We start from the raw sequence: 22,582 nt of genomic DNA on the forward strand, positions 1-22,582 counted from the left end.
AGACTTTTGAGTAGCTCTAGTAAGTTCTGAGCATAATATGTACCGCTCTGTGTAACAATACAGAAGACTAGATCGTATTTTCGATTACAATTCTATTCATTTTAAACACTAAAAGAGAAATCCTTCTCTTCTTCGAGCTTAAGACAAAGTCCTAAAGAATTTGTAAGAATGTTGAGAAGATCATCTACAGGACTTCCTGTTGTTGTTGAGGGTTTTTTGAGACAGGATCTCAGCTGTGGAACCCAGGTGACCCTTTACCTTACGACGTTAGTGCCTCGGCCTCCTGAGCACTGATAATCTAGGTATGCGCCACCATACCTGGGAAGCATTTCTTGGAATACACAAAGACAAATTAACTTTTCCTTCTCATCAGAAGAGTGAATTACAGAAACCTTACCACAGGCAAAACCATGTGGTTTTGAAGTAGTAGGCCCTGCCTTACCAGAGGCTACAGCTGAAAAAAAGAAAAAGAAAAAGCTAAATTAGAAAATTGTCAGGTTTTCAGCAGTATAAACGGTAGGATTCTTACTGTATAGTGTACCTTTTAAGAATATAGGAATAATTCAAAAGGGTGAGTGACGTGCTTGGAGAGATGGCGAAGCAGTTAAGCCACCTTGCTGCCTGCCCTTCCAGAGGACCCAAGTTCAGTTCCCAGCATCCTCATCAGGTGGCTCATAACCACTTCTAACTCTAGCACCAGGAGACCTAATGCCCTCTCCTGACTTCTCTGGGCATGGAAGATCAAAATATGATTAAAGAAACATAAATAAGTACATGTAAGAAAAATGGGAAAGAGTAAAATTATTCAACCTAAAACAAAGTATGAAAGACTCAGGTATACTTTTATGATGGACATTCCTCATGTCCAATTAAAGAAGTGAAAGAAATAGAATTCATGGGAGAGTCAAAGCCAAGTGAGTTCTTAATATCTCTCTCTCTCTCTCTCTCTCTCTCTCTCTCTCTCTCTCTCTCTCTCTCTTTCTCTCTCAGGGTTAAATGGAAGAGAAAGGATTATGAACATCAAAACCTTTCCATGAGACTAGAGAAAAATTCTGTTTCCCTATCGTGTGTATTTACCATTAAACTACTTGTTTATAAATATTTATATCCCTAACATGTTATCAGAGATTTGCCTCTCAATATACTGGCCCATTTCTGGGTGATTTTTCCCTGAAATCAGTGAGATTATCTTGAAGCCCTGCTTGCCAGAATCTCAAGGTGGTGCATGAGGGCCTGACCGCACAGACATTCTCACACGGAGGAAGGGAGTGCAGCTCTGCCATGCCATCACCATTTCTACAGGAAATTCAAGTTTAAAGATTTCCATTTGTGAACCAAAGAGATAGGTCGGGTGCAAATAAAGCCTCTTGCTGCCAAACCAACAGTGGGAGTTTGATGCCACGTCCCACATGGAAGAAGGAGAGAAACAGCTCTCCCTAGTTGTCCTCTGACTGCCACGGGCACACTGCCCACACATGTGCACATAACAAAGAACATAAGTGGAATGCAGAAATGTGTAAGATTTCATTTGTAACTAAAGCTACATCAACTATCATTTAGAATATAAAGACATTGCCATATTATACCCAGATCAAGCTCTTGCTTTCACCCTATCTTCGAAAAATATTTATCTGTAAGAGGGTTCAAGGTGATGTATAAAGAAAAGCTATTATATGAGAGAACATGTGGCACCTGTTTATACAAATTCCAAGGTGGACTCTCCCATCCCTAAGCTGATCTGCACATATCCCAAACTAAAGCAGAAAAAGGAAAGTTATGTTGATTTGGTCTTAGTTTTTAAAACTTTGATAGCACTTTTATACCTGGAGTTATTTTGTCAAAATTGAGACTATTATAATATTGATTAGATATTTATTATTATTTAGAACAGTAGCAACAATGGATAATGATGAAAATTAATTCAATAAATAAAACATATGTGAAATTCAGTTTTAAAAGGTCAGGCATTTGTGACACCATGCCTGGTCCTTTTCTTTCCAATAGCCATGACTTGAATTACTTTGTTTCTTAGCCTACTGGACTTTGAAGAAGGAAGAAATAGGCTAACCCGACAAGCCAGAGCCTGGTGTAATAATTATTGCAATACCTGGCAGAAGCTCTGTGCACACACTCCCTAGTTTAATTCTTACACCAACCCTTTTAAACTTTGATGCTGGTCCTAGAACACAATCCCAGCCAGCACTGCCAACACAAACATGTTGGCGACACAACACAAACACAGCCCCCAAAACAAACATGGCCTTATAGAGGAGTGACAAAAAATAATAATAAAATCCAATAATCAGACTACTTAGAGGTTCTTATTTTCTCTAGTTCAGATGCTACATCTTGAACTTATCAAGACCTTGTTTCCTTTCTACAATGTACTGTAGTGAGAATTTTGGTTTCTTTAAAGACCCAATTCCATTATGCGAATATGTTTTTGTTTTAATGCCAGGTGTGGGGTGGGGAGCTGCTTCAGTTTGTCCACAGCCGATAACTATGATTCCTCGTGGTCTAACAGGGGATGATTTCTGCTGATAGCTTGTGTTTGGAATTATGGGGACTCTGGAACGGGTATAAGTGTGAGAGCCCCCCATCAGGCCTCTGCTGTGTTTGCTATTGTTAGACTGCTGTTTTGTTCTTTTGCTGGATTGCTGGTTGGAGATATTCCGTCAAGGGAGATTGGACTTGCCCCAAGGAACCCAATGTCCCTAGTCAGCAAGTAGTCTAAAGAGGTCTGCACCACCTTTCCCCTCTAACCTTCCTTCTTTCCGACCTAGTGTTGTGGGGTTGGAAGGCATTGGGGTGGAATAGGAGTTGGAAGGGTAGATATAGAACCTAATGAAATAACCTAAAAAAAAAACAAAAACAAAAACAAAAACAAAAAAAAAACAAAAAACAAAAAACAAAAACCAACAATGTGCCTTAACAGCTTACGGCTACCACATTGCTCACTACCCATCAGCCCAGTGAATCCTGATTTGCTGCATTTCCAGCAAGAATCATCCCAGAGAACTGCTTTATTTGATGAATGAAGTGTATGTGAATGTGTACACTTTATTTGGGTTGAGCCAGGGATTACATACCTTTTGGGGTAAGAAATACCCAGGAAGAGAAGCTCATTGACTGAAGGATCAAGGATCTAGATGCCTCATTAGCACGGAGAAGGACTCCAGGTGTCATGCTATGTGACTGAGGTGGTCCCCTCGGTGGGGTGTCTCTCTGTTCTAGAGCAGGTAAAGAGACAGATAGGTAATGGCTCCACACCTGCCATCAAATCCCTGAGATTCCCGGGGTTCCAGCTCATTCAACCTTCCCAAATCTTATGCCTGTCTGGTAGCATGGTCCCACATGTCCTACAGTATCATACTTTTCTAGAATTATGACATTTGGGGGAAATCACTTTAATAAATGGTCCTAAAACCTTGAATTTTGTTATAACATATGGCAAAATAAGATTTTTCTAGTATATATTCTGTAAAGAAGTAGAAAAAGTAAAGTCCTATTTTGTCTCACATTTTTTATTAATTTTTCTTCTCTCATTTATTTAATCCTAACCCCACTTTCCCCTTCATCCCCCCAAACCTCACTCTCCCACCACCATCCCACCCCACCACCATCACCTACCACCAACCCATACCCAGCATACCTCCCTTCTCCCCCAGATTCCCTCCCAGAAGAGCCGGCCTCCTCGGGACAAACTGACCATAACAAGCTACAATAAGACTAGGCACATAGCATCACTTCAAGGCTGAACAAAGCAACCCAGTAGGGGGAAAAGGATCTCGCAAGTAAGCGAAAGTGAGGACAGCCCTGTTCTCACTTTTAGGATTCCCATAAGAACACCAAGCTACTCAGCCATAATATATATGCAGAGGACCTAGGCTAGACCCCTACAGGCTCCCTGATCTCCACAAGTTCCCATGCGTCCCAGTCAGTTGATTGTGGGGGACGTTATCTGGGCGCGTTCCCGTACTCATCTGGTTCCTCCGATCCCTCCGCCCCTTCCTCTGCATGATTCCACTTAATATCTGTGGGATTCTGCATCTGCTCCCATCAGTCTCTCCGGTCTCTTTGATGATGATTCCGCTGGGCTCCTGTCCCAGCATTCTTTGCAGGCAAGAACAGTCTGCAGGTCAAAGGTTTGGGGTCTGTGTTGGTGTCCCAACACCCACTTGAGGCCTTGCCTGGTTACAGAAGATGTACAGTTAGGGCCCTAAGTCCCCCATTACTCTCGTAGATTCCATAGAGGTTTTCCATTGACTAGGTTTCCACCTGAACACTGAAATACCCCCAATTCCAGACTTTTCTCCCACTATTTTCTCCTTCCCTCACTCCCCCATTTGGTCCCACCTGCTTCTGACCCCCCCAAACCCACCTTTGAAATCTATTTCCCTTTTCCTGAAATCTTTAAGTTCCCTCTTAAGCAACCCTTATTACTTAGACTCTCTCTGTAGACTGCAGAATGACTGTCTTTTACTTTACAACTAATATCCACTTATAAGTGAGTACATACAATGCTAGTTCTGGGTCTGGGTTACCTCTCTCGGAATGATTTTTTTTTTCTAGTTCTATCCATTTGCCTGCAAATTTCATGATGTCAGTGTTTTAGACAACTGATTACACAGCTGAACATGTCAGGAGGACATGATCCACAGAGTCAACTGACCAGGACTCATGGGGACTCACAGAGATCAAGGAGACTGTAGGGCTCTAACTTAGGTCCATTGTGTAAATGTGTCACGTTTTATTTATCCATTCCATGGTTGAGGGACATCTAGGCTGTTTCTAGTTTCTGGCTATTATGAATAAAGATGCTATGAACATAGTTGTTAAGCAGTATGCCCACTGTTGAGAAACCCTTCTACTTAAGGTCGAAGTCTATTATGTCCAGATAGCTCCCCCAAGCTTGGTGCAAGATGACTCCCTTTCCCAGCAGAGCTTCCCCTTCTCTACATTATCTGGGGAACTTCAACTCCCACAATGTTACATAATCCTTGACACTGTTGTCAATGCCCGCATGACAAGGCACCGAAAACTGGGCATAAGCCTATGGGATTAAAAAACACACGTATGCAGGTCATTCGTGGTAAGAGAGAATGCCAATTCTGTAGCTTTATTCACCAAATATATACCCCAAGTTGACCAGGTGGAAAAATCTAGGAAGCACAGTGGGAAACCCCAGGTTAAAGCTTCAGTCACAAAAGACCAAATACTTGCCACAAATTTGCTCAGGAGAAATCCAGGAAGACCAGCCTAAATCCCAGGAACAAAGACTGAGAACAAAAGACAGGATCAATGGACCATTGCCCAGGTGTATACCCAGGTGTCAGACCAGGGCGTTCCTTTGTTAGGAACAAAAGGCTTCCACATGCATCAGCAAGGCTCAGCAGAGGTCAAATACTGCAGGGGACCCAGAAGGGTCTAACAAAGGTGTGAAACACTGCAGGGGACCCAGGAGGCTCTGACAACTGTCACATAATCCTTTGCCTACTTGTGGGACCCTTTTCTTCCTACTAAATTGCCTTGTTCAACCTTGAAGTGATGGTTTGTGCCTGGTTTCAATGTCACATAATCCTAGGTAAAATTTCAGGTTCAACTTCCTGCAATGCCTTTCCATGCAAATGAGGTGTCCCCAGAACCTTAAGCCTTAGTCAATGAAACTTCACCCTAAGAAAAACCCTTCCCACTTTCCACGGATTTTATAGTCCTTGTTCACCCTGAATAAAATGTATCCACACAAACTGTTTTGTTGAATGTCATCTTTATTTAAAGAGCTGTAACACTGCGATCTTCATAGGAGACCACCTCCTTCCTGCATTCACTGCCAGACCAGGATCCTGATGACCCACCTATTCCAGACTATGTTTCATCCTTCCTGACCCAGTGTGCTTGAAGGTCCAGACTACCCAAGGAAAGACGTGGACCTTGGAACTCTGCTCTGTTCCCTCCTTCCCCACTCGGTGTGCAGTGGTGTCCGGACACCACAAGGGAAAAAGTGAAAAACAGAACCACAGCCCAGGAGTGATATAACTGGGTCTTGAGGCAGGAAAGATTTCCAATTGATTGATTTACAAAGTGTCCATATGCGTTTGCATTCCCACCAACAGTAGAGTGTTCCCTTTGCTCTATGTCCTTGACAGCATGGAGCTGTCACTTGTGATTTTCATCTTAGCCATTCTGACAGGAGTGAGATGGAATCTCAAAGTCATTTCGATTTGCATTTTCCTAATGACTTAGGATGTTGAACATTTTTTAAGGGTTTCTTAGACATTTGAGACTCTTGCCCTGAGAATTCTGTTTAGATCTGTACCCCCATTTTAATTGGATTATTTAGTTCATTGATGTCTAGTTTCTTGAGTTGTTTATGTATTTTGGATATTAACCCTCAGTCAGATGTGGAGTTAGTAAAGATCTCCTCCAATTCTGTAGGCTGCTGTTTTGTCCTATTGATGCTGTGTGTCCTGTGTTTTACAGAAGCTTTTCAGTTTCATTAGCTCCTATTTATTAATTGTTGATCTTAGAGCCTGAACCGTTGCTGCTCTGATCAGGAAGTTTCTCTTGTGCCAATGTGTTCAAGATTACTCCCTACTTTCTCTTCTATCAGGTTTAGTGTGTCTGGTTTTATGTTGAGGTCTTTGATTTACTTGGATATAAGTTTTGTGCACGGTGATAGATATGGATCTATTTGCATTCTTCTGCATGCTGGACATCAGTTAGACCAGCACCATTTGTTGAAGATTCTTTTTTTCCATTGTATACTTCTGGTTTCTTTATCAAAAATTAGGTGTCGGGATTGGGGATTTAGCTCAGTGGTAGAGCGCTTGTCTAGGAAGCGCAAAGCCCTGGGTTCGGTCCCCAGCTCCGAAAAAAAAAAGAACCAAAAAAAAAAAAAAAATTAGGTGTCCATAAGTGTGTGGATTTACTTGTAGGTCTTTGATTTGATTCCATTGATCAACCTATCCGTTTTTATGTCAATACCATGAAGTTTTTATTGCTATAGCTCTGGTGATGGTGATACCTTCAAAGTACTTTTAGTTTGTGTAGAATTGTTTTAGCTACCCTATTTTGGTTTGGGTTTGTTTTTCCATATAAAGTTGAGTATTGTTCTTTCAAGGTCTGTAGGCAACTGTGTTGGAATTTTGATGGGGATTGTGTTAAATCTGTAGATTGCTTTCAATAGGATGGCCATTTTTACTACATCCTGTGGATCCATGAGCATGGGAGATCTTTCCATCTTCTAATTTCTTTTTCAATTTTCTTCTTAAAAGATTTGAAGTTTTTTCTATCATGCATGTCTCTCATTTGCTTGGTTGAAGTTACCCAAAGATATTATTTGTGGATATTGCTAAGAGTGCTGTTTCCCTAATTTCTTTGTCAGCCCTTTTAATTTATATATAGGAGAGGTACTGGGGTTTTTGTTTTGTTTTGTTTTTATCTTTATATACATTTTTTTATCCAGCAACTTCATTGAAGGTGTTTATCATTTGTAAGAGTTCCATGGTAGAATTTGGGGTGTCGATTATCTTACTATCATATCATCTGCAAACAGTGATACCTTGACTTCTTCCATTCCATTTGTATCCCCCCCCAGAGCTCTTTTAATTCTCTTATTGTTCTAGTTAAAACTTCAGGTACTATATTGAATAGACATGGAGAGAATGGACAGCCTTGCTTTGTCCCTGATTTTATTAGAATTGCTTTGGATTTCTCTCCATTTGATTTGATATTGGCTATCAGCTTGCTGTATGATGCCTTTATTATGCTTAGGTATATGCCTTGTATCCCTTCATGTCTCCAAGACTTTTATTTTGAAGGGGTGTTGGATCTTGTTAAAGACCTTTTCAGTATCTAATGAAATGATCGTGTGTGTGTGTGTGTGTGTGTGTGTGTGTGTGTGTGTGTGTGTGTTTCTTTCAGTTTGTTTACATGGTAGATTACATTGATGAATTTTGTATGTTGAACCATTCCTAAATTATGGTAGATGATCTTTTGATGTACTCTTAGATTTAGTTTGTATTTTATTGAGTATTTTTGCATCAATGTGCATGAAGAAACTTGTCGAATATTTGTGTGGTCTGTGTATTAGGGTGATTGTGGCTTCATAAAATGAATTTGGCAATGTTCCTTCTGCTTCTATTTTGTGGAATCATTTGAGGAGTATTGCTAAAACCATCTGACCCTGGGATTTTTCTTCTTGGGATATTTTTGATGACTGCTTCTATTTCCTTAGGGGTTATAGGACTATTTAGATAATTCATTTCATCTTGATTTAACTTTGGTAAGTAATATCTATCAAGAAAAGCATTCATTTTGTTTGGATTTTCCAAGTTTGTGGAGTACAGGCTTTTTAAGTATAACCTAATTTAGAAAAAAAATCTTCAATGTCTATTGTAATGGTCCCCTTTTTATTTCTGATTTTGTTAATTTAGATATTCTCCTCTGCCTTTTATATAATTTGGATATGGGTTCGTCCCAAGTTTGATTATTTCCTGCCATCTACTCCTCTTGGGTGTGTTTGCTACTTTTTATTGTAGCACTTTCAGGCATGTTGTTAAGGTGCTAGTATGAGGTCTCAGTAATTTCTTTATGAAGGCACTTCATGGTAACATGAAGTTTCCACTTAGCACTGTTTTCATTGTGTCCCATAAGTTTGGGACACAATGTTGTCCCTTCGTTTTCATTGAATTCTAGGAAGTCTTTAATTTCTTCCTTGACACAGTGGTTGTGCAGTAGAAAGTTTTTCAGTTTCCATGAGTTTGAAAGTTTTCTGTTGTTAAGTCCAGTATGAATACATGGTGGTCTGACAGGATACAGGGTTTTTTTTTTTATTTGAGCTTTTTTTCTTCCTTCAATCTATTTGTATCTGTTGAGACTTGCTTTGTGACCAAGTATGTGGTTAATTTTTGAGAATGTTCACTGAGGTGTGGAGAAGAAGGTATAATCTTTTGTGTTTGGTTGAAATATTCTGTAAATATCTGGTATGTCCATTTGAGTCATGATGTCTGTTAGCTCCATTATTTCTCTGTTTAGTTTTTGTCTGAATGACCCTTCCTTTGGTTAGAGTCTGGTATTAAAGTCTCATACTATCAATTTATGAGGTTCAATGTGTGATTTAAGCTTTAGGAATGTTTCTCTTACAAATGTGGGTGTTCTTGCATTTGGAGCATAGATGTCAAAAATTTAAATATCTTGCTAGATTTTTTTTGAGTAAGAAATGTCCTTCATATCTTTTAATTCATTTTGGTTTGAAGTCTAGATTTTGTTAGATATTAGAAGAGTTACACCAGCTTGCTTCTTGGGTCCATTTCCTTGGAAAATCTTTCTCTAACCTTTTATTCAGAGGTAATGTCTATCATTGATTTTAAGGTGTGTTTATCTTGTTTGCAGCAGAAGAATGGATCCTGCTTTCACATTCATTGTTAGCCTGTGTCTTTTTATTGGGAAACTGAGTTCACTGATATTGAGAAATATTAATAGCCAAAGATTGTTAATTCCTAATGTTATTTTGTAGTAGTAGTAGTTGTTGTTGTTGTTGCTGCTGCTGCTGCTGCTGCTGCTGCTGCTGGTGTGTGTGTGTGTGTGTGTGTGTGTGTGTGTGTGTGTGTGTGTGTGTGTGTGTGTGTTTCCTTTCTTTGGGTTTTGCTGGAGTGAGTTTATTTATTGCCTGCATTTTCATGAGGGTAGCTAACCTCATTGGGTTGGAGTTTTCCTTCTAATACTTTCTGTAGGGCTGGGTTTATGGATAGATATTGTTTAAATTTGACTTTGTCATAAAAAAATTTTTGTTTTCACCATCTGTGGTGATTGAAATGGTTTCGCTAGGTATAATAGCCTATGCTGGGATCTATGGTCTGTAGTACATCCATCTCCATTGAGCAGTCAGGTGTAATTCTAATAGGTCTGCTTTTATATGTTACTTGGCCTTTTCCCCATTGCAGCTTTTTTTTTTTTAATTAACTTGAGTATTTCTTATTTACGTTTCGAGTGTTATTCCCTTTCCCGGTTTCCGGGCAAACATCCCCCTAATCCCTCCCCCTACCTTTCTTTATGGGTGTTCCTCTCCCCACCCTTTCCCCATTGCCGCCCTCCCCCCCCCAACAATCTAGTTCACTGGGGGTTCAGTCTTAGCAGGACCCAGGGCTTCTCCTTCCACTGGTGCTCTTACTAGGATATTCATTGCTACCTATGAGGTCAGAGTCCAGGGTCAGTCCATGTATAGTCTTTGGGTAGTGGCTTAGTCCCTGGAAGCTCTGGTTGCTTGGCATTGTTGTTCGTAAGGGGTCTCGAGCCCCTTCGAGCTCTTCCAGTTCTTTCTCTGATTCCTTCAACGGGGGTCCTATTCTCAGTTCAGTGGTTTGCTGCTGGCATTCGCCTCTGTATTTGCTGTATTCTGGCTGTGTCTCTCAGGAGAGATCTACATCCGGCTCCTGTCGGCCTGCACTTCTTTGCTTCATCCATCTTGTCTAATTGGATGGCTGTATATGTATGGGCCACATGTGGGGCAGGCTCTGAATGGGTGTTCCTTCTGTGTCTGTTTTAATCTTTGCCTCTCTATTCCCTGCCACCCCTCGCAGCTTTTAATATTCTTTCTTTGGTTGGCATTTGATAATTTTGAGGCATGACTTTGTTTTCTGATTTACTCTAGCTGGTGTTCTGTAAGCTTGCTGTACCTTTGTAGGCATGTCTTTCTTTAGGTTAGGAAAATTTTCTTCTATGATTTTGTAAAATATATTTTCTGGGTTTTTGAACTGGGATTCTCCTTCTATTCCTAATTATTCTTAGGTTTGGTCTTTTCATAGTGTCCCAGATTTTCTGGAAGTTTTGTGTTAGGAATGTTTTAGATTTAACGTTTTCTTTATAATAGATTGATGAATCTGTTTCTTCTACTGTATCTTCAACCCCTGAGATTCTTTCTTCTATATATCGCATTCTGTTGTTGATACTTGCATCTGTAGTTCCTGTTTGCTTTCCTGGATTCTCCATTTCCATTTGTGATTTCTTTATTGTTTCTACTTCTATTTTCAGGTCTTGCTATTGTTTTTGTTTGTTCACCATCCCCACTTGGCTCTCTTGACACTTTTTTTCAATGGTGAAAAAAGTGTCTGTTTAGAATTAGCCAGCTGGACTCAGTTTAGATGATCGAAATCTTGTTGGCAACAACAGAGCATCATAGTCAGGAGTCAAGCAAACATATGCTCTTTTCTCTCACTCAGGCCTTATCAGGGTATTGATTTTGGCCACATCGATATCATAGTTTCTTCACAGTTGGTTTAATCTGGTGCTTGTTGGCCTTGACATCCACAATAAACACAGCATGCTATTTTCCTCTATCTTCTTCATGGCTGACTCGGTGGTCAGGGGGAATTTGATGATTGCATAGTGGTCAAGCTTATTTCTTCTGGATGCACTCTTTTGAGAGTATTTGGGCTGCCTCCAGAGTTCCAGGGTCTTGGGCCAGCTGAAGGTGGGTGGCTAGCTTAAAAACTGCCTCTGAAGAGACAAACTGTTCCGTATTACTTACACATTAAAGCAGGCATAATGGAGGCCTATTTTCTAGCTATTCGGTGGAGTGGGAGCTATGGCTGCAAGATTGAAAGTTCAAAGCCTGTCTGGGCTACAGATATGTTCTGGACCAAGAATAGCTTTTAGAGAGACCTTGTTTAAAGGGGTTGGGGGCAGGGGCTAGGGATACGGCTCAGTGGTAGTGCAATTGTCTAGCATGAGTCTCAAGGTTGAGTGCTTTTAACAGTAAATATACATACATACATACATACATACATACATACATACATACATACACATATATACAGACTGTCTTAGTCAAGATTACTATAGATGTGAAGAAACAACCAAGAATAACTTGGGGAGGAAAGGGTTTATTTGTCTTATACATCCATATCACTGTTTATCATAGAAGTCAGGACAAGAACTCAAACAGGGCAGAAACCTAGAGGCTGGAACTGATTCAGAGGCCTTGAAGGAGTACTACTTACTGGCTTGCTCTTTATGGCTTGCTCAGCCTACTCTCTTATAGAACCCAGAACTACCAGACCAGGGATGGCATCACTCAAAATAGGCTGGATCCTCCTCCATCAATCTCTAATTAAGAAAACACCATACAAGTTTAGACTACAGCTTGATCTTATAGAGGCATTTTCTTTTCTTTCTTTGTTTTTGTTGTTGTTGTTTGTTTGGCTTGATTGTGTTTCTTTCTTTCCCCAATCCCCCAAGACAGGCTTTTTTCCTGTGTAATCTTAGCTGTCCTAGAACTTTCTCTGTGGACCAGGCTGTTCTCTAACTCACAGAGATTTGCCTGTGTCTGCCTCCTAAGTGCTGGGATTAAATGTGTATGCCACTACCACCCAGTGAAAGCACTTACTTAATTGAGGTTCTTTTCTAACAGATGATTTCAGCTTGTATCAAGTTGACATGAAGCCATCCAGTACACACACACACACACACACACACACACACACACACACACACACACCTGCCATCTGCACGACTGTATTCACACAAAAAAAACATATTTCTTTTTTTCCCCACCTCTCCAAAAACCGTATTTCTATATAGAGATTATACTCTCCAAAATGTCACCAAAATTATATAATAAGAATTATAGTCTAAGAAAAATCCTTGTAGGGTGTTTTTTGAAGAGGAAATAGAGTGTTGTAGAGAGATAGAGGGGAGAGTAGAATAGGAGGAATAAATGAAACAGGGGTTAGAAGGCAGAGTAGAGGGGGGGATACAGGGAAGGACTAGAGAGTTTCTGAAATACCAGATTGGAACGTATTACTGTAGAAGTTTCCCAAAGTGTGTGTGTGTGTGTGTGTGTGTGTGTGTGTGTGTGTGTGTGTGTATTTGATAGGAATTTAAATGGACTTAACATATAATGGAGAGACAATGCCTCAACTGGATATCTATGTCACCAAGTAACATCTCCAGTCCCAGGAATGGATTACATCTTGTTGAGTTACTGGACAAAGGGTTACCATAGAGATCCCCCCCACCAAAAGCATCACAACCTATTGCCAAGGCTATTGGTTATTCTTCACAACCTGATGGAAAAGCCCTATTGCTGAAGAAATGAATACTTGTGTCACGGAACATAGAGAAATCAAGCTTCTCCCCTACTACCTAGGATCTATGGTGCTAGAAGTTACTTTGCATGCTACGAGAGAAAAGTAATCAACAATATCACCTAGTCATGAACCCCTCTGATCTAGCACAGAGACCTGCCTGCAAAATATACTGGTGCACTGGTAGCCAACTGTTTTGTGAATAACAACTTTTTTTTAAAATTGACTCCATGAGCTGAAACTCTTAATTGACACTGCTAACCAGATTAAGTCATGAGCCTAGGAGAAATCTTGCTACTGTTATTCTGTCAACGGGACATAGCAACAGAATGACTTCTAACAACATACTGCTATAACCATAGGTAAGCTCTTCGCTCACTCCTCATCATAAAAACTCATTCCTGTAGTAGATAGCAAAAAGTGAGAGACACTAGAGCACTCATTGCTGAGTGGGATGTCTTTATTAAACTTCTTTCCCCACGACTAAGGTATCTATGCAGAAGAGGAGGTAAAGAGATGATAAGGGCCAGAGGTGGTGCAGCTCCAAGGAGACAGCATCTTCCAGACACAACGGGACTGATAGTTACATGAACTCACATAGACTGTGTCAGCATGCTCAAGACCTGCACAAGTTCAAACCAGACAAAACCTCGGCACTGAGAAGGTAAAGTGGATACAAAGCCCCTCCCTGACCAAGAAGCTATTTGTAAATGATACCTGGTGGCATTTTGGGTTTTTTTTTTGTTTTTTTTTTGTTTTTTGTTTTTTTTGTTTTGTTTTGTTTTGTTTTTTTGTCTTTTGAGAGATAGAACACGAGGTTGGGACAATAGGGAATTGGGGGAGATCTGAGAGGAGTTGTGGTAGGAAAAAGAATGATAAAAATATATTGATCAAAATGTTTTTAACAAAAATTTAAATAGAAGTCTCAAAAGAAAAAAACTAAAAAAAAAACCCTTAAAAAAAAGAGTACAACATTTTCTTTCTCTTTATGAAAGGAAACATCCATGTTATAATTATGCTTCAAAAATAATGCAAAAGGGTTTGGGAGACAGTTCAGTGGTTAAGAGCACTTAGTGTTCTTACAAAGGACTTAAGTGTGGTTACTAGAACCAACAATCTGCCTGTAACTCCAGATCTAGGAGCTCTAAGGCTTCCAGTCTTCTGGACCCCTGCACTTATGTGCACACACTGACACATATGCATACATGCATACATGCATACATGCTACATGCATACATACATACATACATACATAGAGGGGGGAGGGAGAGGGAATTAAAATAGCAGTTTCCTAAGCACATCTGCAATGCAAGCACTAGGGAAGCTAAAACAGGGGTGCCAAGTTCCAGACCAGCCTGACCTTGTCTCACAAAAGCAAAAAAGTGAACATAATTTAAATGTAAACAAATACCTCATTTATCTAAAAATGTTTGCTATTTCTGAGAATGAATGCTTTTATTATAAAAATAATATGAAGAATAAGCAAGTGAGACTAAGTATCATTAAAATAGATCATTCTAATATTTTAATGTATTTCAAGTCATTCCATTCTATCTAGGTGTACATGGATGTACATCAGAATGACATCAGCAGACAGGCATTAGCATTTTTTAGGTAGCGTGTTGATAATTCACTGATCTGATAACTTTGAATGCTTCATGGAGTAACTGGACCAAGACATATATGTACGTTTATGTAGTACGTTTATAATTCTTCCTTGACTATCAGGCCTCCCAAGGATATTTCAATGAAATCATCAATATGACAAAATGCCTAGCCAATCCTCCAAAACTAAGATGACAGTTTCGAAAATGCTTTCATTACAAACTGTACCCGTTCTCACCTGTCAGAATTAGCTGTTTCATTTGCCTAAGTGCAGTGACAAAGATCTAAGTTGTAATGTTAGCATTTCTTCTAGGCGCCACCCAACAGTTACCAAGCAACAGCCAGGTACAAGCCAGGATTGATATAAAAGGTCTCTCTCTCTCTCTCTCTCTCTCTCTCTCTCTCTCTCTCTCTCTCTCTCAAGCAACAGCCAGGTACAAGCCAGGATTGATATAAAAGGTCTCTTTCTGTCTCTCTGTCTCTCTGTCGGTCTCTGTGCATGTGTCTGTCTGTCTGTCTGTCTGTCTGTCTGTCGCTCTGCCTCTTTCCCCCTCCCTCCCTCATTATTCTCTCTGGCCTCTTTCTCTCTCCCTGTCCTCTCCCCATCCCTCTCTCTAGTGATCCCTGTCAGCCTCTTCCCGTTTTTCTCTCTTCTCACTCTCTGTCCCTCTGCCCCTCCCCTTCCCTGCCTTTACTCCCTTTTCAATCCCTCTTCTCACGCCCTAAAATAAACTTCATTTTATACTAGACCCATTGTATAGCTGGTACCAGGGTGGGGGTGGGGGTGTTGCCTGAGCATGGGCCTGCTAAGGCACCCCCTCCTGCCACATCATACTGTGTTTTACAAAACGTATCTTCTAGATTGTGCACAAGACCCCAAATATAAGGAATGCATTACAGACAATGCAAGGGAGACTGAAGAAACTGTGTCCTCTAAATATTGACTCTTAGGAAGGCATAAATACACCAACTGCAAGTTTGCAAATCTATGTTTCTTGTTGTTCTGCACCACACTTGCATTAAAAAATGTTGGGCCTAAAGCTGAACATATTTTCTTATTTTATATTAGGTTCATATGTTGTATACCCCAATTCAATTCATAGCACCCATATCTAACTGCTCCCAAAGACCTACTCCAGCATCAGACGCCCTCTCCTGGCTAGCCTAGTTGGGTCAAAAGAATCATCTATGAATTATGTGGGTTTTCTTGATAGATTATTAGGAGTCAGAGTTTAGCTACACAATAGTGTTGGAAGTCTTAAATGACTTCATCTATATTTTCCAGTTAATCTTGCATCTCAGATACTGCAGCTTGGGGATTTTGTGTTTGTGTTGGGGCTGAGGATCTAACCCTGGGCCTTGACCACACTAGGAAAGTGCTCCTTTGCTCATACCACAACCTATTACAACTTCTTTTTAAGAGCCAGGGCTTTTGTTAAATCTGGATAATTTTTATATTAAAAATGCCCAGCAGAATTCTAGATTGCTGTCCTTCTCCTGTTTCCCTACCTGCAAAGGAAGATAGTTAACAGCAATATGCCACAGGTTGTAGCATTGTCAAAAGAACATGAAACTATTTACTGCTACACTAAACCAGGCAAAACCTACCTATTGGATTATCTCATTCACTCATTCATTCATTAATTTGTGGTGTTGGGATGGAACCCAGGTTGTTGTGCATATTAGGAAAACACCCTTCCACTCAGTCAAAACCTCAGGAAACGTTTTTTTTTTCTTTGACAGTTTCATACATGTACATGTATAACCTTCATTTGTAACATAGAAACCTAATATGAAAATAATGTGCTAAACCTTAGGGTTAACCTTCTTTAAGTGTGTTGCAAAACAAGATGAAAATATGATTCAGAAAATTACAGCTAGTTTATTTCTTCGAGGGAAGGTGGACTGGGAGGAGAGGGGGGGTGATGTAAAGTGAATGACTGAATACATAAATAGGGGAAAAAAGTCAACACGGGAACACAGTAAGTTTCTTCAGTCTCCCCGGTGCTAGCATTGTCTCTCATTGCTTCCACCTAAGATTATGGCAGAATGATTATGAGCATGTATAATCACCTTATGAAACTGTTATAAAAATGCTTTTTCAACATCGGAATAAATCCAACATTCGTCAGGCACAACGAACAAATAAAACATGGACAACGAAAACATTTTCTTGCCAGAGTGTATCCTGAACTGCATTGTATGCATTAGCAAATATTGTTGGAAATGGGGACGCAGGTCGGTAATCTCAGCAGCAACAGGCTGTGGCATAAGGATGGTGAATTTGAACCCAACCTGATCTACACACAGCCAATCTGGTCCACACGGCGAGATCATCTAAAGAAAAATAATATTTTTTTTAAAAATTTTATCCAAGAAATTTACATCCAAGAGTTGATCATTACATCCAAGAGTTGGTCTCCCATATCCAGATATGGACAAAACAGTCAAACTATGCATGTATACATCTCTAAGGCTTTCGGGACAGGGTCCAAAAGCTGAGAAACGAGGTTAACTTAACTTCTGTTTCACAATAACCGTTAGCATAGACTAATTAGAGAAAGTTGGCGCTTCTCCGAACTTAGTATTGCGGAAACCATGGCCTCGGGGTTAGCAGGCACCGGAACCAGATTTCTGCACGCTTTGTCCCGCGTAGGACAACAGTTCGGACGCACATTTCTGGCTAAAAGCGGACGCCGCTACTGGCCGGAGCCAGTGGCTCCGAGGAGAGTCAGAGACGACCCGCGACCGCTCGGAGGACCTGGTAGGACAGGGTGCGGCCTCGCGCTTCCGGTGCCCAGCTTCCGGCTCCGGGTCTGGGCCTGGGGCAGAGGCGGAGCCACCGCCGGCCGCGACTTTCAGACTCGTACCATGGCTCTGCGCTGGTCATGCTGGCGGCGCCGCTGCTCCTGGAGGCCGGCGCTGGTCGGGAGCCCGCGGCCGGCACGCCCTGGCTGTGCAGGACCGCTCGGGACACGCGCCGCCTCGGACACCCGCGCGCAGGTGAGGCCGGGACGCGCGCGCTCTCCGCGGCGTAGAGGTCACTGTGCCAATGACAGCCGGAGACCGAATGAATGGGAAGACGCGCACGTGCTCCGGGGCCTACAGCCCCCTTGGGTGGGACGCTAGGGGAATGGGACTAGTAGCGGGGCCCGAAGTGCGGAGCTGCTGATCGGGCACCGAGGGGACATAGGGGCTGAGGTAGGGGAAGCGTCGGAGCGCAGCCCTGTTAAGAGAGATGCCGGGGCTACTGGGGTGTGTCGGGAAGACGTAGTTCTTTCCACGGATACAACCAGAGCCAAAGGGATCTCTACTCTCGCTTTTCTAGCAATTTCGGATTTCGGATCCCGTTAGCCTCAAAATTTGGAAAGGGTGTTGTGGCGACGCAAAGCGATGCTACTAGCCAGGGTGGACTCGACTAGAGTGCTGCAGGTGCTTACGAGAGAGAACGCACACCTGAAAGGCGCTGGAAGGACACTAGAAGGAGAAGAGCCCAAGGGTGTCACGAGAGACCTATGACTTCTTTGAAGTAAAATTATTATCTGAGTAGTAAGCGTGATTCCTTGAAACTCTCCTACTTTGTTCGATTTCAATTTCATTTTCTCTCGGTCAATTAGCCCTGTAAATGACTCCCCGCTCAGTGTGAGTTGGGTCAATCCATACCTTGGTCCTTACTGATTTTTGAAGTTCGTGGTTTTTCACTTTGGGTTTTGGAGACCTTTCCAGCCACCCAGTAATTGTATGACAGTTCACCTTTCATCTTAAAAAAACAAAAACAAACAAAAACACCCACCTCTTAAACTTTAGTAAGATTTGGTGTACACTTCATATGTCAAACACTATACTAGTACGAAATGTGTAGCGTTTATACATATCTAGTTTATACCAAAGTGGATGCATATAACAAATTATCCAAAAAAGAGTTTGGAAAGAAAATGCAAGCTGATGTAATGTAGAAAGAATAATGAAAAAGAGAAAGAGGGCATGCATGTATCTTAGAGGAAGATAGGCTTTGCAGGGATCCATGTCAATACCTAAGCTAGACTTTAGAGGGCTTGAGGTTTTATCTCCATAGATGCAGACATGTTTTGGAGAGAGATGAATCTACCACAAGATGCCACTGAATACTTTTTGCCTTGGCTGTTTCTAAAAAGGGGAAAAAAGAAAAGACGCCTCAGCCATAAGAAGAGTGCTTTTCTGGAAAGAATCTTTGTCACTGGCATCCACATCTGTTTCCTTGAGCAAAAAGGGAGACTAATTGAGGGTCAAGCATCATGTTTTCTCACCCATGTGCTAATACTTTCTACTCTAAGAATATCAGAACACAGGTGTCTTCTTCAGGTGCAAGTGCTTTCATTACTTCAGGTCTTAAAGACTACAAGCCTTAGAGACAATAATTAAGCTGAATTTGTCTCTCTAACATTGTATTATGCTGTAGCCCAGAGTAGCCTGGAACTTACTGTCGAGCTAAGCATGGCCCCAGATACATCATAGTAGTTTTTCCTCAGTTTCTAGCCCCATCCCTATGCCTAGGGCAGTGCATTAGACCTAAGTGACCACACCCAACTTTGTCTTTAATTCATATTGAGCACTTTCTCTTTAAAAAGTCGATTCTCAACTAGGTCTGTAATACCAGCATTTGGTAGAAATGTAGGAGGATCAGGTAATCTTTGTCTACAGAGTGAGTTGAATGCCCAGCTGGGCTATATGAAAACCTTAAAAAAAAAAATCCTAAGGGGCAGAGTTGACTTTCAAAGAGAATAAATGATATAGAGAAGGAATAGAATCAGAAGTGAAGAAATTATTTTCACTGCCATGTCAGTGAGTCCCAGAACTGGTTGTACATCTTCATTCTAAAACATGGTTTTTTTACCTTCGAAAACACTGGCCCCAGGTAGCTCTAAGTAGAATACAGCTTGATTTGAATAAATATTGTCCTAAATCTTTGCTGTGGAGCTCAGGATGTAAGTGAATAGGTACTGTCTTCAGTGTTTCTTTGGAGCTAGGAGTTATAGTTCAGTGATAGGATACTCATTGGAGGGGTGTGTGTGTGTGTGTGTGTGTGTGTGTGTGTGTGTGTGTATACATATATATATATATATATGTGTGTGTGTGTGTGTGTGTGTGTGTGTGTGTGTGTGTGTGTGTTTCTAAGAGTAGGTATGGAAAGATGTCAAAAAGTGACCCAGATGGAAATTTTTGATATTTTTTCCGAGATCTGTCCTCTAAAGATTGCAATTAACAGTATTTACACTACCTAGTAGCAAAGGGTATTCCATATTAATCATGCAGTTTTAATATTTCACCATTAGGTCTTAGATTGAATAGATGTAACTCTTCTATCAGGTTGTCACTTGCTAGAACTGGAGAGATGGCTCAGCAGTTAAGAGCATTGATTAAGAGTTGATTGCTCTGGGGTTGGGGATTTAGCTCAGCGGTAGAGCGCTTGCCTATCGAGCGCAAAGCCCTGGGTTCGATCCCCAGCTCCGAAAAAAAAAAAAAAAAGAGTTGATTCCTGAGTTCAATTCCCAGCAACCACATGGTGGCTCACAACCATCTCTAATAGGATCTAATGCCCTCTTCTGATGTGTCTGAAGACAGAGACAGTGCACTCACATACATAAAATAAATAAATCTTTAAAAAAAAAAAAAGCTGTCACTTGTTGTGGCAGAATGGTACACTAATGCTAACACAACACTTGAGAGACCAGGCATAAGGATCAGTTCAGTGTCAACTTGAGCTGTGTAGTAAGATTCTGTCTTGAAGCATTGATGGGAGTCATGGTCCTTATTTATATGTCTCATAATAAAGCATTACATTTGTATAAATTAACTACTTAAGGATACCAAAAGAAGTAAGTAGACTGTCTAAAGAGTGGCCTATAATTCTAGCTAGTATGAAGAATGAGTCAGACAGACTGTGAGATCAAAGCCAGCTTGTGCTACATATCAAGACGTCCATCCCAAAAGAGGGGAAAGTGGGCTGTCCCATAATGATAAAATCAAAAGAGAGAAAGAACTGTTGCTGTGCTGTAGGAACATAATTTTCTGTAGCTCATAAATGTTCTTAAATATTTAATGAATAGATAATGCAATAGTGGAGAGCACAGACCCAGTCTTCTTGGCCACTGCTTGGCAAAGTCAACATTAGATATTAAAAGAACACAAGGGGGAAAGTGGGCTGGTTAGGTGACTCTGGGTAAAGGCACCCAGTTGTCAAGCCTGATGACCTGAATTTGAGTCTCATGATCCACATGGTGGAAGAAGAAAACCTTTAAGTTGTCTTCTGACCTCCACACATGTGCCATAGCATGTGCCCATAAGCAAAGATATATGCACACAAAATAAATAAATGAATAAATGTAATTTTAAGAAAGTAGTTCCGGCTAGATGTGGATATGATGGTGCATGCCTTTAATCTCAGCACTCAGGAGGCAGAGGCAGCAAATCTATGAGTTTGAGAGCAGCTGGGAATACATAGTGAGATCCTGTCTTGGAACAAACAAAACTGTAGTTGTGAAGCTCTGTGAAAAAAAAGGTTTTAAAACATAACACTAGGGGCTGGAGAGATGGCTCAGTGGTTAAGAGTACTAACTGAGTTCAAATCCCAGCAACCACATGGTGGCTCACAACCATCTGTAATGAGATCCGATGCCCTCTTCTGGTGTGTCTGAAGACAGCTACAGTGTAATTATATATAATAGATAAATCTTAAAAAAATAACACTATACATTTTATTATCAAGAAACACATTTTCATATTCATCCTTTTTGTCAAGAAGTGTCTTCATATACTTTATATAAAAGCTCTTATCAGATTAGATTAGTAAATTAGTAGTTTTTAAAATGCTTTCATCCTGTCTTTAAGTGGTTAAGAGCACTGATCACTATTCCAAAATAAGTAGCTGCCTTCAATTCCCAGCATCCACATGGCCTATAACTACAGTTCTAGGAGATTCTAACTCCTCTTCTGGTCTCCTTGGCACTGTACAAATGTGATACATAGACATGTTGAGAGAAGTTGGCCAAGTTGCCTCCTGATCTCTGTCCAGGAGAACTGAAGCAGGAAACCAGGGAACTCGAGGCAACCAAGCACTTGAGTGTAATTTGCACAAGATTCATTTTTATTATGACAGCTCCTTTGATAACAGGAGTTTACAGTTCAGCAGAGAATCCTGCTCCACATCCCAGTATTTTAAGGTACTATAAAGTACAATATCATCTTCTGAAAAACACCTGAGCTATGAGAGCATCACTTACCCTAACTATTCTCTAGAAATTGACGAAGACATTTGTTGGCAATTCCAGATTCTCTTCTTGAGAAATACCAACATCAGATGTTCCTATGCCTGTGTCATGAATTCATTACATTCCTATATAACCTTGCCAAACCAAAATACATGCATGCAGGCGAAACACCCATACAAGTCTATTTTTTTTAAAAGAATAGTAATATTAATTGTTAGAATCAGTGTTTGTTACCACCTCTGAATTGTTTAGAAATAGTATAGTGTAATTCTTTGATATTCCCGCTCAGCCTTTTTATGTATTCCAGGCTGACCTTGAACTTGTCTACCTGCTCCCTTGACCTCAAAGTGCTGAGATTACAGGTGTACCCTACCATGTCCAGCTAGTTCTTGGATCTTTGATTATCAAAATGCCCCTGAGTTTGGTAGTGATTTGTTTGTGTCATGCAGAGCATGTAGTCTTCCTATGGGCAGCACTCTTAGTCCATTCATTTATTAAACGTTACTTACCAGAAGCACCATTTCCAAAAATGTTTAATAACAATAACAACATAGGCAGCTTGTGTAAAGTCGGTTCTTCCTTAATGTTAAAGTCTTTTCCTAACCATCCCAGATGATGCTTTTGGCTTTTGTGTGTTTTGAGAAT

At 40.8% G+C, this 22,582-nt stretch overlaps 1 protein-coding gene across 5 annotated transcripts in view; it reads left to right on the plus strand.

The window, feature by feature from the left end:
- Nucleotides 1-13,823: 13,823 nt before the first annotated feature.
- The window catches only part of Pdss1 (decaprenyl diphosphate synthase subunit 1), a 42,052-nt gene continuing 33,293 nt past the window's right edge, over nucleotides 13,824-22,582 (plus strand). For 2 of the 5 annotated variants that reach the window (XR_005495576.2, XM_039096345.2), the window contains exon 1: nucleotides 13,824-17,693. Coding sequence is in view for 2 of the 5 variants with exons in the window: in XM_039096345.2 (XP_038952273.1) it covers nucleotides 17,289-17,693 (405 nt within the window). In the remaining 3 variants the exon portion in view is untranslated. Of the gene's footprint in view, nucleotides 17,694-18,019; nucleotides 18,240-22,582 lie in introns of those variants that run through there. The other 3 variants (NM_001400847.1, XM_039096344.2, XM_063276007.1) reach the window with 3 other exon arrangements.

This window comes from Rattus norvegicus, chromosome 17 (assembly GCF_036323735.1).
Source record: "Rattus norvegicus strain BN/NHsdMcwi chromosome 17, GRCr8, whole genome shotgun sequence".
NCBI lineage: Eukaryota > Metazoa > Chordata > Mammalia > Rodentia > Muridae > Rattus > Rattus norvegicus.